Source organism: Quercus lobata, chromosome 11, assembly GCF_001633185.2.
Source record: "Quercus lobata isolate SW786 chromosome 11, ValleyOak3.0 Primary Assembly, whole genome shotgun sequence".
Classification (NCBI taxonomy): Eukaryota; Viridiplantae; Streptophyta; class Magnoliopsida; order Fagales; family Fagaceae; genus Quercus; species Quercus lobata.
Genome location: NC_044914.1, coordinates 27,249,450 through 27,266,629, shown reverse-complemented (window position 1 = coordinate 27,266,629; position 17,180 = coordinate 27,249,450). Strand labels below are relative to the sequence as shown.

Here is a 17,180-nt window from a genome sequence, read left to right as displayed (position 1 = left end):
AGTCTACTAGGACGTCGACCCTTGGGAGGGGGTAACTATCTTTGGGGCAGGCTTTGTTGAGGTCGGTGAAGTCCACACACATCCGCCATTTCCCGCTAGCTTTTTTGACCATTACTACGTTTGCTAGCCAATCGGGATAGTATACTTCCCTAATGAAGCTGGCTTCCTGTAGCTTTCGGACTTCTTCTGCTATGGCCTCATCTTGTTCGGGGGCGAACACTCTTTTCTTTTGACGGACAGGTGGGAAGGCGGGCGATACATTCAACTTGTGCACCATGACTGATGGGTCTATTCTTGGCATATCTTCATGACTCCAGGCGAATACGTCTTGATTGCCTCTGAGGAAGGTTATGAGTTCCTGACGGATCGCGGGGTTAGCGAGTGTTCCAATTTTGGTTGTTCGGCCAGGATCGGAACTGTCAAGGGGTATCTCTTCTAACTTCTCTATTGGCTCTGTTACCGTCCAATGCTCTTCTATACTTAAAGCTTGAATCTGGTCCTCTATTTCCATCATGGTTATGTAGCATTCGCGCACGGCCATCTGACTTCCGCACAACTCCCCTACTCCGTAGTCAGTAGGGAATTTGATCATCAGGTGGTAGGTTGAGGTTACCGCCTTCCATGAGTTGAGCGTGGGTCGTCCGAGGATAACGTTGTAGGCAGACGAGCAATTGACCACCAAGAACGTCACATCCTTGGTTATTTGCTGAGGGTAATCGCCTACTATAACGGACAACGTGACCGCGCTCAAGGGGAATACCTGGCTCCCTCCAAAGCCTATAAACGGGGCATTTGTCGGAATCAATCGCCCCCTGTCGATCCTCATCCGCTGGAAAGCCGGGTAGTATAAAATATCTGTTGAACTACTGTTGTCAACCAACACCCGGTGCATGTTATAGTCTTCTACCCATAAGCTGACGACAAGCGCATCGTCATGTGGATGGTGAAGGCGTCATGTGTCTTCCTCAGAGAACCCAATTATAGGGCCTTCTCTTCGTGCTATCTTCGGCACGACTCCCGTCAGTTGAACATTTTGTACCATCCGAAGGTAGGTCTTGCGGGCCTTCTTGGACGACCCAGCGACCGCCGTTCCTCCTACGATCATCCTTATGTCCCCTATTGGGGGCCTCGGTCGCTCATTATCTTGTCGGGGGTGTTGTTCTTGTGCGGGTGAATCCGTTTTCTCCTTGCTAACTAATTTCTGCAATTTTCCTTGTCTGATAAGGGCCTCAATCTGCTGCTTGAGGTCATAGTAATCAGCTGTATCGTGACCGTGGTCGCGGTGGAAACGACAATACTTATCCCTAGAACGTTTGTTAGGATCACTCTTCAACTTTCCCGGGAACGTCAGGGCCTCCTCGTCCTTGATTTGCATAAGGACTTGATCTATCGGGGCTGTCAATGGAGTGAAGCTCGTGAATCTTCCTCCCAGGGGCTTAGGGCGCCTCTCGTCCCTTCGGTCTCCTGTTCTTGCATTTTTTCGGCCTTGGTCCTGCCTAGTGTCTTCCTGCCTTTCTCTTTTCCTGGGCCTCTCTTCTCGGGCTAACAGTGCGTCTTCAGCGTTCATATACTTGGTGGCACGATAAAGTACTTCCGACATCGTTTTTGGATCATTTTTGTATAGGGAGAACAAAAACTTTCCCTTCTTCAAGCCATTTATGAATGCCGCAACGAGTATCTTATCGACGGCTTCATCGATCGAGAGTGCCTCCTTGTTGAAGTGGGATATGTAGGCTCTTAAAGTTTCATCCTCTCGCTGCTTCATACTCATCAAGCAAGCCGTAGACTTTTTGTACCGATGGCCTCCGATGAAGTGTGTGGTGAATTGAGCACTGAGTTTTTTGAAGGTGCTGATGGAGTTCGGTGCCAGTTGGCTGAACCAAATTCTCGCTGCGCCCTTCAGCGTCGTAGGGAAGGCCCTACACATGATCGCGTCTGCTACTCCTTGAAGGTGTATTAGGGTCTTGAAGGTCTCCAAGTGGTCCAGAGGGTCCTTGACCTCGTCATAGCTGTCTATCTGTGGCATGCGAAACTTACTCGGTAGAGGGTAGGAGTTGATGGTGGCGGTGAACGGCGAGTCAGTCTGGTTGACAAGGTCGTCAAGATCGCTGGACACTCGCCCCTTGAGAGCGTTCATCATAACCTCCATTTGTTCCTTCATGGCCTGCATCTCTGCAATAATAGGTGGCGGAGCTGCCTTTGTGAGGGAAGGGAGGCTCATGTTTTGTTGCTTCGGTTTGCTCGGGGCGTTGCTGGCCTGGGGTCCCTCCCGGTTTCTTCTGTCGGCGCTGGTTCCTTCTTGATCAGCTCCTTGGTTGTCTGGTGCAGCGTTCTTCTGGAGTAGTTGCTCTTCCAGGTCGCGGTTTTGTCGAGTGAGACATTCCACGGCCGCGGCGAAAGTCTTGACTTGCTTCTCGAGGGCGGTTGTGGGTGGTTCTTTTTCTTGAATGTCGTTAGTGGTTGCCATTGAGCGGGTGAGCACCATTCGACTTTTGTCCAGGAAGCGGTAATATGACTTTACACTACACGTTTCCCACAGACGGCGCCAACTGATGATGCCGAAAATACCACTAGTGAGCCACACGGTTCTCGCGCGCCCCAAATAGCACCTACACAGTGAAAAGAAACTACCTAACAGAGAGTACCGATGTGGTACTGGCCAAATACCCTCCGAAGGTCAAGTTAGAACTATTCTCACCACTCTAGAGTGCTAGAGAGGGTAAATTATGCATACCTTGGTTTGTGAGGGTGCTTGGGTTTTTATAGTAGCAAGGGTTGCCCCCCCTTTTCCTTGGAGTAGAAGTCTTTTCCTTATAGGAGTCTTCTTGGGCGTATTTTACGGGATCTTTTCCTTATAGGGATCCCTTGAATATTATCAAGCGTGGGAAGCAAGAAAATTCCTTATATGTAACATGGATAGCAAGTAAACTTACGTTCGGACCGTCAGCTTGATTTACTTCCTTCAGCTTTTTGGGCGTTGGCCTAATAGTGCCGTCAGCCTTAAAGTATATCCAGCACTTTTCCTAGAGCCAGCTGACCGATAACCGTCAGCCATAACAACATCGTCTGCTTATGTCTGAAGGATTGTACTAAAAAACCGTCAGCTTTATGTTCCGCATGACTAGGCTTATTTTTTATCCTCATCATCATTTATAGTCATATGAATAAAAAGACCATCTTGTTACTTGTGATTTTAACCATTAATTAAATCTAGGGTCCTATCATGTTGTACATTAGGTATAACTATTTGTATGACCATATTATATATCTATATGACCATAAATTTCACATCATATTTTTTAAGCCAACAATTTTTATTTGCAATATGCTTGTGTGACCAGCTATGTTTAGTAAGAAATAAATAAGAGGTCTATGGTGGGTTGATTGAACCAATCTTGTTTGCCGGAGAAGTGAAAGAAGTATACAATTGTGAGAACTGCAACCAAAAACATATAAATTCAAAGGTTCGATTACATATGAAGAAGGTGGTCGACATCCCAAAAATAATTGATTTAGCCTGATGATGAACACTTATTTTCTTCCCAATACCATTAGAGAAGGAAAACCCGGTGAGTATGGGAGAGTGAGCAATGGAATAGCATCTCATTTTGAAAAGAATTGCTGAATATGTACCCTTTTTTTTTTTTTAAAAAAAAAATCGAAGGAGAATATTGTGCATATTGTAGACCAACCTCTACTTCATGGTTTTCGTGCTTGCTTGAGGCGCTTGAAGTTTTTATCAAAGCACTTGCGTCTTTTCCAAGACATCCCATTGAGGGTATCTAGTGTGCAGCCCTTAGATCCAGGTACCTTTTCGTAGCTGGAAATCCTTGTTCATGCTTAATTATCTGTTTAAAAGATTTGTTATTGATGATGCCAGAAATTGTTAGTAAGCCACACGATACTCACGTGCTCGAGATAATACTTGCAAGACCAAAAATAAAGAAAAACCCTAGGAGAGTATTGGTATGGTACTGACCAAAGACCCTCCGAAGGTTAAGCCAGAAAAACCTTTTCACAACTCTAGAGTACTAGAGCTGGAGTGAATTATGCGTACCTTGTTTTCTAAGGGCTTTAGGGTTTTTATAGTAGTGTAGAGCCGACCTCCGTTTCTTACGTAGGAAGGTATTTCCTTACATGGAAGATTATCATTAATGGGCGTATATTACGGAATCCTTCTCATGCTAGAATTCTTTTCATATTGGGATTCTATCGATTAGGGTTAATCGTGGGACACAAGTTGTTTCTATTAAGGATTCCTTGGAAATCACTTAAACCATGTGAAGGCCACGCGGCCCTTGAGATCCGTCTACCTTGCGCCTGTGCATCTTGGATCCGTCCACTACTAATTTAACACTGTCAAGGGATGAGGATTTGGAGACGGTTGGGTTATAGGATGACTCTAGTGATGGTCTTGATGGTGCTGAACCTCCAGTCCAATCCGTCATAGGTCCTGATGGACTTAGAGAGTTCATAATGCTACCCATATGGATGGTTAATGATTTTGTTTCTACAATCAAAGAATCTCACTTCAAGACACTTAGGGCGAAATACCAGGTACCCATCAACATACCCATGCGTCTACCTTACATGTCAGAGAAATGTTACTATGAGGGTGTTGAAGGCATCGGGGTCTATGAGCAGATGCTAAAGGCAGGACTTAGATTCCCTTTAAGTTCACTTCACTGTTGCCTCCTTCAATACCTGGGTCTGGTCGTCACCCAAATCTCCCCAAATGCCTGGAAGGTCTTTCTTGGCGCGATGGTCTTATATGTGGCCATGTCCAACGGAGCACAGAGGTTAACGGTGGAAGAATTCTTTAATTGTTACCGTCCGGCTGAGATTGCTCAGTCAAAGGGCATGTATAGCTTTGTGCCTAGGAGCCTATTGTTGAGGCTCATGTATGAAACCCTCGACTCCAACAGAAACTGGAAGAGTCGGTATTTTTTTTTAGAAGGTGACAAGTGGATGTGTCGTCTTGCTGACCATGAATATATGCCTGTCGACACAACATGGGGCATAATGCCCTTGTCCAGTATGCACCCGTCTATATTCAAACTTTTAATTGTTTGTTAGATGTTACTCTAACCGTCTTCTTTCTCTTTATGTTATAGTTCAAGACCGTCCACAAGTCTCACTAGAGTAGTGGATTTTTTTGGAGAAGATTTTCAACAAAACTAAGCTAGAGGAAAGCATATGGGCTAAATTAGTCACCCTAGACACCCTCTTTTAGTATTGTGACGGACCAGAGCCCACAACAGCCGCCCGTCGCTACAATCTTTAAATTCGCCAACGTAAGCCCGTCACCCAATATATTCATATTTTTATTTATTTTTTCAAACTCTTGACCTCCGTCCCCTTTGTGCAAAAATGGACGCTATTAGGAGAAAGGCCCATATTAAGCAGCAAGCTGCTTTAAAGAAACAACAGGAGGGTCAAACCCCTAAAGGGACAGGCTTGGCCAACCCGTCTACCAAGAGGAAACAACCAGAGAAGACTGGGCGTCTTTCAAAGAAACCCAAAACTGTCCCTGAACCCATTGTGGGTTTGCAAGCTGAGGCCAAGAAGACGGTTACTTAGCCTAGTCTAAGAAAGGGCAAAGGACTTATGACGGGTTCTATCCCCGTCGCTGAAAAACCACCTATCCTCATCCATGAGGACTCTAAGTATGCGTTGGAGCAGCTCTCGTCCATCATCACGACTGATGATTGGACTTGAGTAACCACGCAACTAAGGCCATGGGGGAGATGAGGCCTTTTAGCATTGCTCAGATAACTACGTCAGTCCACCTTCTTTTTTCTTTTTTCTTTTCTTCAACTTGCCTTGCTACTAACCCTTCCGTGTTTAGGCAATGTTAATGATGAAGGGATTGATGGGGTGTTGCCTGAACCATGAGATGGCGTTGGACCGTATAAGGGCAAAGGCAAGGTCGATGGAGGACGAACTGAATGAGTTGAAGGCCTGGAAGACGGTCCAGGAGAAGAAGCTTGCTTTATCAGAGGAAGCTAGGGATGAGTTGGAGAAGCAGACGGAGCTGTTGAAGCAGGTCTTGGAGGACAAGGAAAAAGAAATTCGTGACACCAAGAACCAGCTCCGTCAGGCGAAGGAGGAAGCGATATGTGAGTATCGTGACTCCGATGCCTTTCTGGCAGAGCTTGGAGGCTCCTTTGCTGAAGGCTTTGACGACACCCTCCGTCAAGTCAAGACTTCTTATCCAGACCTGGACGTATCTCATGTTACTATTGATTCCCATGCCCAAACCTCAGTTTAGCCCATCCATTCCGAGAGTATGGATGAATTATTTGCTAATGATGCCTTTGTAGACGGCCCTCGTGGTGACGTAGGGACTGCTATTGAAAGCCAAACCAAGAACATTGGGGACAACACCCATCAACCTGAAGATCAAGTTTTGGAAGAAAGAGACGATGACGCTCCTGTTCAACAGTAGCTTTTTTTTTTAGAATGTGAAGGTTTTGAAAAATAGCTTATGTTTTAATTTATCCGTTGCTTGTATGTAGACATCTCCTTTTATGGGCTTTAAGTAATTTTCAATTATTTTAAACAATCCATCTAGTTTTATTCCTGTAGATGAATTTGTTTAGTTTATGGTTACATCCGTCCACTTCCATGGATATTAACGTTCTTATCATCCCTTGGATGAACCCGTCCTCCTTATTGACTAGTAACTTTTAATTCACCGTGTTTGTTGAACCCATCTTCATTATGGGCTTGTAATTTTAGTTCAACGTGCTTGTTGAACTCATCCATTCTGTGGACTTAATAATTTTTTTTGTTCATCCTGATGAGGCCGTTCACTTATGGACTTGTAATTCAACGTGTCTGCTGAACCCGTTTGGATTTGTATCTGTTTATGTTATGGACTTATATCCCGTCCACTTACGAACTTATATCCGTCCACATTATGGACTATAAACTCATTTACTTTACGGATTGACGCGTCCTTGCATGGATTTGTATCTGTCCATGTTATGGACTATAAACCTATTTAAATTACGGATTGACGCATCCTTGCATGGATTTGTTTCCATCCATGTTATGGACTTATATCCTATCCACTTACAGACTTGTATCCATCTACGTTATGGACTAATTTTCTGTTCATCTTTTTGGGCGAACCTGTCCTCTTATGGACTTGTAACTTTGATTCAACACGTGGTTGAACCCGTCCATTTTATGGACTTTATAAGGTTCTGATCATCCTCTTGGATGAACCCGTCCTCTTTTGGACTTTATCACGAATCTGTCCACTTGTGGACTTGATAATACCCCTATGGGATAAACTCTACTTATGGACGGACTTGTGAATCCGTCCACTTGTGGACTTTAATTAATCGGTCCGCTTGTAGACTTTTAATTTAAAACATCCTTGTAGTGGACTTGATCATGGATCCGTCCACTTGCGATATTAATTTATCCTCATGGGATGAACCCATCCATTTGTGGACCTGATCATGAATCCGTCCCCTTAAGGACTAATATTAACTCATCCTTATGAACTAGTCCATTTTTGGACTTAATCTTCAATCTGTCCACTTGTGGATGAGCTCGTCTACTTGTGGATTTTTTAATTAAAGCATCCATATAGGATGATGGACTCGTCCACTCGTGGACTTGATAATTTCAAAGCATTCTTATAAGATGAACTTGTCCACTTGTGGACTTGATAACGAAAGTAGTTTAGTAGAGAAAATATACACTGCTTGTATCTGAATAACTCCTCTTATTTTTGGTAAATGCATGCATAAGTAAAAGATTGTTCTTAAAAGGATAAAAAACTTGCCCTTTGGGCTTAAAAAGTACTGTAAGCAAAAATTTGACTAAAAGAAATAAACCGGAAGTGAGGACTATCGCTCTTCATGCTATCTTCTACTGGTAGTACTTTTGGAGATGCTCGGTGTTCCATGGATGGCGCAACTTTTGTTCGTCCAACATCTCCGAGTGGTAGGTGTGTTTCCTCTGCCAAGAAGTAATTCTGTAGGGCCCTTCCCAGTTAGGTCCAAGCTTTCCTTGTGTGGGATCTCTGGTGGCACCCATTACCTTCCTTAAGACGAGGTCTCCAACCTTGAAGTCTCTGTGCATAACTCAGGAGTTGTAATGCCTGGCCATGAGGTCTTGGTATCAAGCGAGCCTTTGTTTAGCTGTCGCCTTGACTTCGTCTATTAGGTCAAGCTATAGACACATTGCCTCATCATTCTTCCCATCATTGGGATTACCTATCCTATAGCTTGTGAGTCCGACCTTTGCTGGGATGACTGTCTTGCTTTCATATGCTAATTGAAACGGTGTCTCTCCTGTTGGTGTTCTAGCCGTTGTTCTCTATGCCCATTGTATGCTTGGTAACTCTTTTGGCCATACACCCTTTGCCCCCCCGAGCCAAGTCTTGATGATTTTAAGTAAGGATCGGTTCATGACTTCGACCTGCCCGTTGGCTTGGGGGTGGGCGGGGGAGGAGTAGTGGTTCTTGATTCCTAGCTACGAGCAAAAATCTTTGAAAGAGTCGTTGTCAAACTGTTTCCCGTTATCTGATACCAAGACTATGGGGATTCCATACTTACAGATGATGTTTCTCCAAATGAAGCTTCTCACATTCTTCTCTGTAATAGTGGCCAAGGCTTCTGCTTCTACCCATTTGGTAAAATAGTCTATACCTACTTCAAGGAACTTTAGCTGTCGTATTGCTATCAGGAACGGACCCATGATGTCGAGCCCTTATTGAGTGAATGGCCATGGGGTTGTCATCAAGGTCAATTCCTCCGTCGGCTGTCTGATGACATTACTAAACCTTTGACATTTGTCACATGCTTTGACATAAGTCAGGGCATCCTTTTGCATAGTAGGCTAGTAGTATCCGGCTCTAATCAGTTTATGAACCAGTGACCGCGATCTTGAATGGTTGTTGTAGATCCCTTCGTGTACTTCTCTCATGACATAATCCACTTCTTCGAGACTTAAATATCTCAGGTACAGTCGGGAGAAGCCCCTCCTGTACAAGACGTCTTTTATCATGATAAATCATGCTGCCTGAACTTTCAGCTTTCTTGCGGCCCCCTTTCCGTTTGGTAGTGTGCCGTCTTTCAAATAGGAAACTATTGGCGTAGTCCAATTGCTTTCCGAGTTCACTTCCTGCACGCCGACGTCATCTATCAAGGGTGAAATTTGAACAAAGGAAAGTACTTTTTCGGGGAGAAGCATGTATTCAGCTAACGCAGCTTTGGCAAGGCGATTAGCTTGCTCGTTTTCCTCTCTTGGGATTTGGAAGAACTTGGCTTGCAATTTGTTGACACGTTTCCGCACTTGATCCAGATACTTCTTCATCCTTTCTCCTTTGCACTCGTAGTTGCCATTTACCTGACTGGTGACTACCTAAGAGTCGCAGTATACAATCACACTTGTCGCTCCTGCAGCTTTGGCGAGGTCTAGTCCTACTACTAAGGCTTCATACTCTACCTCATTGTTTGTTATGGGAAAGTCAAGTCGAACCATGCATTCGATCTCGTCTCCCTCTAGTGAGCGGAGCACTACACATATTTCACTAGCTTGCTTGTTAGATGACCCATTTATGTGGACGCTCCAGTGAGGAGGTTCTTCTACCCCCTGTCCTTCCATATTGGTGAACTCCGCAACTACATAACTAATTAAATTATTCCATGAACAGTGTAAAGCCAAAAACCCAACTCTTCCATCGCTTTTATATCATAAGAAAGTACATGATATCTGTCTTAATTGATGTTAAACCTTCCAATTCGCAAAATAAAATATAGAACCCAGAATTCAAAATCATACTGTTGGTTTTTTGGGACAGTGAGAAACCAACCAGCAAGTGGAAAAATAAGATTAATAAGAAAGAAGCAAAATTAAGATGAAGCCACACCCTATGCGTTCAACTGGGTTTGGTTTACTGCAAATGCATATTATATAACAACAATCAAATGAAAATAGTGTTTTAAAAAATCAAAAAAGAGAAGAAGGAACAATCTATGGAAGAGTATAAAAGAGAAGAAAAAGAATATGTCCCATACCAGAACAATCTCATAGACAAAACATTTGACTCCATGCTTCATCCGGTTGTGTTAGATTAGCAATTGATGCAGCAATCTCTTCACCAGTATCAGAAGGAACTGGTCTAACAGTAGTGAAGGACCTCCCATAGATCTTTCTCTCCTACTCTCTTTGCACAACACATTCATTAAAGAAAAAACGAAATCAAAATTAAATTGCTGAAAACTATAACAGAACAAAAGGGCTCGATACAAAATTGGAACAGAATATTAATAATTCTGTTGATCAGTGATTACCCAAAACTATTGATAAGGCTTATTATACATTAAATTGAGTAGACAAACATTTCGAGAGAAAACCAAAAGCCCAAAATAGAACTGAATCTACACAAATACCTAAACTTAAACAAATCCATCAAAAATACCCAAAACTGAGTTGTACTTAATACCCAAGTATTAAAAAGTTTTTCTCTCTGTGTTTGCCTACGGTTCCAAAAGTCTAAGGCTAGTGTTGTAGTGAAAACTGATGGTCATGGTGGCCCTTTGATATTTCTTCCAAATTGTCTCTCAGTTTCTCTATTCACACCTTTCAAATTGTCTCTCAATCTCTCTCTTATCTGAATTCATTCGTGTGTTTTTTAAACCATATACATTTATTAAGAAACCTTTAAACGGCTTTGAAATTTAAACAATGTATTAGCATTCCCAGAACCGATGTAGCCTTTCGCATTTAAAAAGTACATGTGTGTGATTGAAGAGTGTATAAAGAGAAAGAAATGGTGTAATATTTGTAACTACCGAATGAACCCTAAATCAAAATCAAGCCAATTGAAATACCAAAAGCCAAAATCATATTTAATTGCAAGTAAAAAAAAAAAATTGGACACTTTACTGGTAAAGCTTCTGGAGAAAGACCGGTCTGATCACAGTAAACCTGTTCTTGACGTTGAACTGTAAGGTAGTGACTCTGAAAAGACGGTAGTAGGACGCTATACAATGGGAGGAAAGCTTTTTGTGAGAAGTTGGGCTGATTTTTAGGGACCTAAGAAGTTCTTCATCGTTGTAGAGAGAAGGATTTGGTAAATTAAAGAAAAGAGAGGGGGAAACAGCTTTGGTGAGGGTAGCAAATTGATGACTGAAGGCAGTGACAGGGGAGCGTTAGGGAAAACGATGGAGACTATATTGGGAGTCAGAGGTTGAGAAAAGGCAAAGAAATTGTTTTTGAAAAAGAGTAAAATAAGAGAGGCTTTTATAAAAAATATAAATAAATAAGTGAGGTTTTGGTGAGAAATTCATAATTACTAAGTGAATTGGTGCAACCAAACCCCAAACAATAGCAACTTTAGCGGTCCTAACGACTAGACACATCTTTCTGTGTTTTAAAATATATAGATGTGGCACAAATTTATGTAGTCATATGGCGCAATAAGTAGTGGTCAACAAAGTTAAATGTTTCGACTATTAGTTATTACTAGTCGCTAACCCGTGCGATGCACGGGAAAGTTCTTAGAAATGCTAAATATTTTTTTAATCAAATTAAATGCATTTTTAGTTGGTTTGAGAGTGAAAACTTTTGCGGAAGCAATATAAAACAAAAAAAATTATATTTTCATTTAAAGATCGTTGTACCACACAACCATGGATTCTAAATAGAACAAATTGTGTACCTCTTAGCAACCCAAGTGTGTTGCCTCCCAAGGTATTCACCTCTCTCTCTATATTTCTTTTTGAGTTTTTAGAATACTGCAGTATCACACAGTAGTTCTGATGGCCAACCAATTAAATATGATATTATAAAATCTTATTTTATTTAAGACTTCTAAAACCCTAGAGAGAGATTGGACGTGGGATCCTTAGGGATCCTAATCTTCAGCCGTAGTTCTGATGGCCAACCAATTAAATATGATATTATAAAATCTTATTTTATTTAAGACTTCTAAAACCCTAGAGAGAGATTGGACGTGGGATCCTTAGGGATCCTAATCTTCAACCGTAGGATTTATCAATAATTTTTTGAATGTTATTGACTTATCTTGAAACTCTTTCAAAATTATTTCTTAATTTTCTCAACCATATCAAGAAAATATATGAACTTCTACAAATTGCAATAATGTCCATCAACACATTGCAATTGACCCCTGAAGATTAGAGAATTACAAATGAGGTCCCATTTCATACAATTTTATATCTATGTCCTTCCACCATACTATATTCCCACAAGCCACTAGGATTGGATAAATATCACTGTCATGTCCCTAGCTTATGTGACCCTTAATTTCTTGATTTTATAATTTCTATTGGACTCCAAAATATCTTTAAAAACTCTTTATATATATATATATATATATATATATATATATATACACAATATTATATATATGAAAAACATTTTTGAAAAATGTCACCGGCCGGTTTTGTTTTGAGTCTAACTTCAATATGAAAATCAACCGAATATACTATCTTCTTTAGAGACTGGTGGATTCATTTTTGAGCATTTATATATTTTACTCATTACACACATAACCCAACAAGTCTGTATATAGCCTTTAAAATTGGCATCACCAGTTGGCATTGTCAAAGTTATATGCATAATAAATAAAATATACACAAATCCCTCATGTTTGAGGACAATAGAAAAATTGTGATAGAACAACCTTTTAATTAACAATGATCACTCCATAAGTTGTCCTTGATCGGATCCAATTCAGTGTATGTACTTATTACATTACACCCACTTGTTTGCTTAAAGTCACTACTTCAATGATGGAGTAAATCATCCTATCATATAGTAGTACAACAAGTGTAGGCTTCAGTGGTAATATTCAATTAATATCCACAGCCTAGAACAATTTAATAATTTATGAAAACTCATTACTCTCTGTCTTTGGTTCCTTAACCATTAACATGATTTTTCCTACAAAGGTGACATCACATTCCACATTTAAACAATGAAATATACCTATAAAAGTTATGAATGTGAAAATAAAATTTTATCATCAAATAAAAATGCATAGTATTGGTTTTGAGGGCACATAATTCTAACAATCTCCCACCTGCACTCAAAACCAATCATACATGTATTTAATACTCATTGGTTCCAAATGCTTCTCAAACACCTTTTGAGACAATGCCTTTGTGAGTGGATCCGCAACATTATTGGTAGAGGCAATCTTTGTTATTGCTACATCACCTCTTTGTATAATATCATGTATCAAGTGATATTTACGTGCAATATGTTTTGTCCTTTGATGAGCCCTTGGTTCTACTGCATTTGCAACAACCCCACTATTGTCACAATAGATAGTAATGGGTGACTCAATAGAAGGAACAACTTCAAGTTCTTGAATGAACTTGTGAATCCACACAGCTTCCTTTGCAGCTTCACTTGCAGCTATATACTCTGCTTCTGTAGTAAAGTTTGCAGTAGTATCTTGCTTGCAACTTTTCCAACTTATTGCTCCCTTGCCAAGAGTGAACACAAATCCAGAAATTGATTTTCTATCATCAATATCAGATTGAAAATCAGAATCTGTATACCCTTGGATAGTCAAATCCTCACCACCAAACACCAAGAAATAATGTTTGGTCCTTTTTAAATATTTGAGGATATGTTTCACTACTGTCCAATGCTTAGAACCTGGATTGGATTGATATCTACTCACAATGCTCACTGCATAACAAATGTCTGGCTAATGCAAAGCATTGCGTACATGAGACTTCCTACAGCCGAAGCATAAGGACAATTTCTCATTGTCTCTCTCTCTTCTTGTGTTTTAGGACACATTTGATTAGAGAGATGAACTCCATGTCTAAAAGGTGAACCCTTTCTTGGAATCTTGCATGCTAAACCTAGCCAATATCTTGTCAATATAATTGACTTGTGAAAGTCCCAATAACCTTTTCTTTTGGTCTCTAAACAATTTGATTCCGAGCATATAGGACACTTCACCAAGATCTTTCATTGCAAAGTGACTAGATAACCATACTTTTATAGATGACATTGCTCCTACATCATTGCCAATTAGTAGTATGTCATCTACATAAAGAACTAAAAATGTAATAGTGCTCCCACTAACCTTTTTGTAAACACAAGGTTCATCCATATTTTGTGAGAAACCAAACGATTTGATTGCCTCATCAAAATGGATGTTCCAACTGCGTGATGCTTGCTTTAGGCCGTATATAGATCTCATCAACTTGCACACTTTTGATTCTTGACCATAAGATATGAAACCTTCTGGCTGGTCCATAAAAATTTCTTCTCGAATGTGTCCATTCAAGAAAGCTATTTTAACATCCATTTGCCATATCTCATAATCATAATGTGCAACAATTGACAATAGAATCCTTATGGACTTTAGCATGGATACTGGCGAAAAAGTTTCCTCATAATCAATTCCAGCCTTTTGATTATACCATTTTGCCACTAGCCTAGCTTTATAGGTCTCCACCTTACCATTAGGTCCTATCTTCCTTTTGTAGACCCATTTACAACCAATAGGCTTAAAACCTTCTGGTTTGTCTACTAAGGTCTAGACCTGGTTGATATACATTGAGTCCATCTCTGATTCCATGGCCCTTTTCCAATTCTCAACATCCTTATCAGTCATTGCTTCTTGATAAGTAAAAGGATCATTATCATGCTCCTCTAACTCCATTAAATAAATCTCATTTAACAAAGTGAGTCTAACTAGAGGCCTGATAGTCCTTTTACTACGTCGAGTCTCTTGTATTTTGCTTGGTTCAGTAGGCACTATTACTTGCTCTTCATTATTCTCATTCAACTTAGCCATTGGGTTATCAGTTTGTTCATCCAGAGAAACTTTTGCTCTACTTTCATTTAAGCTATAATCTTCCTCAAGAAAAATAGCATTCTTGCTCACAAACACTTTTTGCTCACTAGGATTGTAAAAATAGAAACCAGTAGACATCTTGGGATAGCCAACAAATAAACATCTATCACTCCTAAGTCCTAGCTTATCCATATTATACTTTCTAACATGTGTTGGACAACCCTATATCTTTAAGTGATTTAGACTTGGTTTTTTACCAGTCCATAACTCATATGGGGTATTAGGAACTGAGTTGGTAGGGACTCTATTTAATAAATAAACAGCAATCTCCAAAGCATAACCCCAAAATGAAATTGGCAACTCTGACACACTCATCATAGAACAAACCATATATAATAAGGTTCTATTTCTTCTTTCAGCTACACCATTATGTTGAGGTGTGGCAGGGGGAGTCAATTGAGAAATAATCCCATTTTCTTTTAGATATTCCTTAAATTGATCCAAGAGGTATTCTCCTCCTCTATCAGAGCGAAGAACTTTTATGCATTTTCCAGCTTGTTTCTCAACCTCATTATGAAATTCTTTGAACTTTTCAAAGGATTCAGATTTATGTTTCATTAGGTACAAATAACCATACCTAGAATAATCATCAATAAAAGTAATGAAGTAATAGAAACCACCTCTTGCCATGTGATTCATAGGACCACAAACATCAGTGTGTATTAATCTACATCAGTGGCTCTAGCTCCCTTTTCTGTAAATGGACTTTTGGTCATTTTCCCTTGTAAGCAAGGCTCACAAATTGGATAAGACTCTACCTTCAAAAGATTCAATGGCCCATCCCTTACCAATCTATTAATTCGGTCAATATTGATATGACCAAGCCTTAAGTGCCACAAATAGTTAGGATTAACATCTCTTTTTCTTTTAAGAGATAACACACTAGCAGCAATATCATTCTCAACACAATTAATAGAATTATTAATAGAACTCAAAAAATAAAGACCATCTTGTAAAATGCTAGAAGTTGCAAATTTATTATTAAACTGTAATGTTGAATTTAATCAACCATTTTGTTGGCTTTATTCCGTGTCAAATTTGCTTGTATTTCAGCATTTAGTTACCTTGTATTTAGGTGGGTTTGTTGTAGGGTAGTGAGTGAGATAGAGTGTTGAATGCTCAAGAGTGTGCAAGAAAACAAAGTCTCACGGCTAGATCTCGCGGGTGACTCGCGGCTGCAAGCTGCCAGATGCAGCACACGTACCAAGCATGTCAAAAGGTGAACAGTCATGCTAGCTGGAGCACTACAGGACAAAATAGGACAACTAGCCATTCGGTTATCTCGCGACTGGATCTCGTGACTCAGTCAAGTCGTAAGGCCAAGCCGCGAGCCAGCCCTGTTTTGAAAAACCTGACGTTTCACATTCCTCTCTCACCCTAGTATATATACCCCTTATACCCACAAAAGAAAGAGAGCTTCCAGAGAGAATTTTGAGAGAGAAACCCTAGAGTAAAACAAAATTGATTAATCTACAATCTTTACATAAGAGTCTTTTCAAATTCCTCAACTCTCTTCCTCTCCATTGTCAAACCCTTGAGAGGCATTTTACCAAAACCTTGTTCTCATCATATTCATTACTGTGAGAGGGCTGTTTGGTGTTCTGGGAAGCAATTGGGAAGGAACCAATCTACATTGGTTGATGCTATGGTCAAGTAGCAGAATCCGGGAAGCTAGAAAAGAAAAATGTTCGGCGCAACCTCGTTGGAGCAAGAAGCTTGGAGGCCTTAGGTGCACTGGGTAAATTAGGCTTGGAGGGTCTATTGCTGTCCATGTATCCCAACTACATTTTCTAGTGGATTGTTTACCGCTTGGAGGGCGGCGAAGAGGTTTTACGCCGAGGGTTTCGGTTTCCTCTTCGATAACACATCGCGTGTTGTCCTTGTGTTTGCATCTTCCTTTCCTTTTATCTTTGCCTTTTATTATCTGCTGTGGGTTGTGATTTTAATTTGGCTTAGATAGTTTTTCAATTCTATTTTATAGCTTTTGTTCATTTTCCGCACACTAGTTGTTTGACATAAAGCTTGAATTGGTTAATTTGTAAATTGGGGGTCTAAACGATCAATGGTGTTTTTACACTATTTGAACTTTCATAAACTTAACAACAAGTTTAGAAGTAAAAAGAAATGAATATCTTGAACAACCAAGTTTTGAAACTGAAACTAAATTTCTTCACACTTCTGGCACATATAAGCAATCTTCTAAGACAAGAGTTCTACTAGAAGATAATTCTAAATAAAAGGTTCCAATGGCAGTGGCTGCAATAGTTGCACCAGTCCCCATCTTTAGGATCACCTCCTTTTCATTTAG

The 17,180-nt window shown here is 40.4% G+C and overlaps 1 protein-coding gene across 1 annotated transcript; it reads right to left on the bottom strand.

Annotated features, from left to right (window-relative positions):
• Positions 1 to 952: 952 nt before the first annotated feature.
• LOC115966641 lies at positions 953 to 2,467 on the bottom strand. Its single transcript, XM_031085836.1, has 2 exons — positions 2,144 to 2,467; positions 953 to 1,756 (listed from the first exon to the last, which is right to left on the bottom strand). Exons 1-2 carry the CDS (start codon positions 2,465 to 2,467, stop codon positions 953 to 955), a joined length of 1,128 nt encoding a protein of 375 aa, XP_030941696.1.
• Positions 2,468 to 17,180: the final 14,713 nt, after the last annotated feature.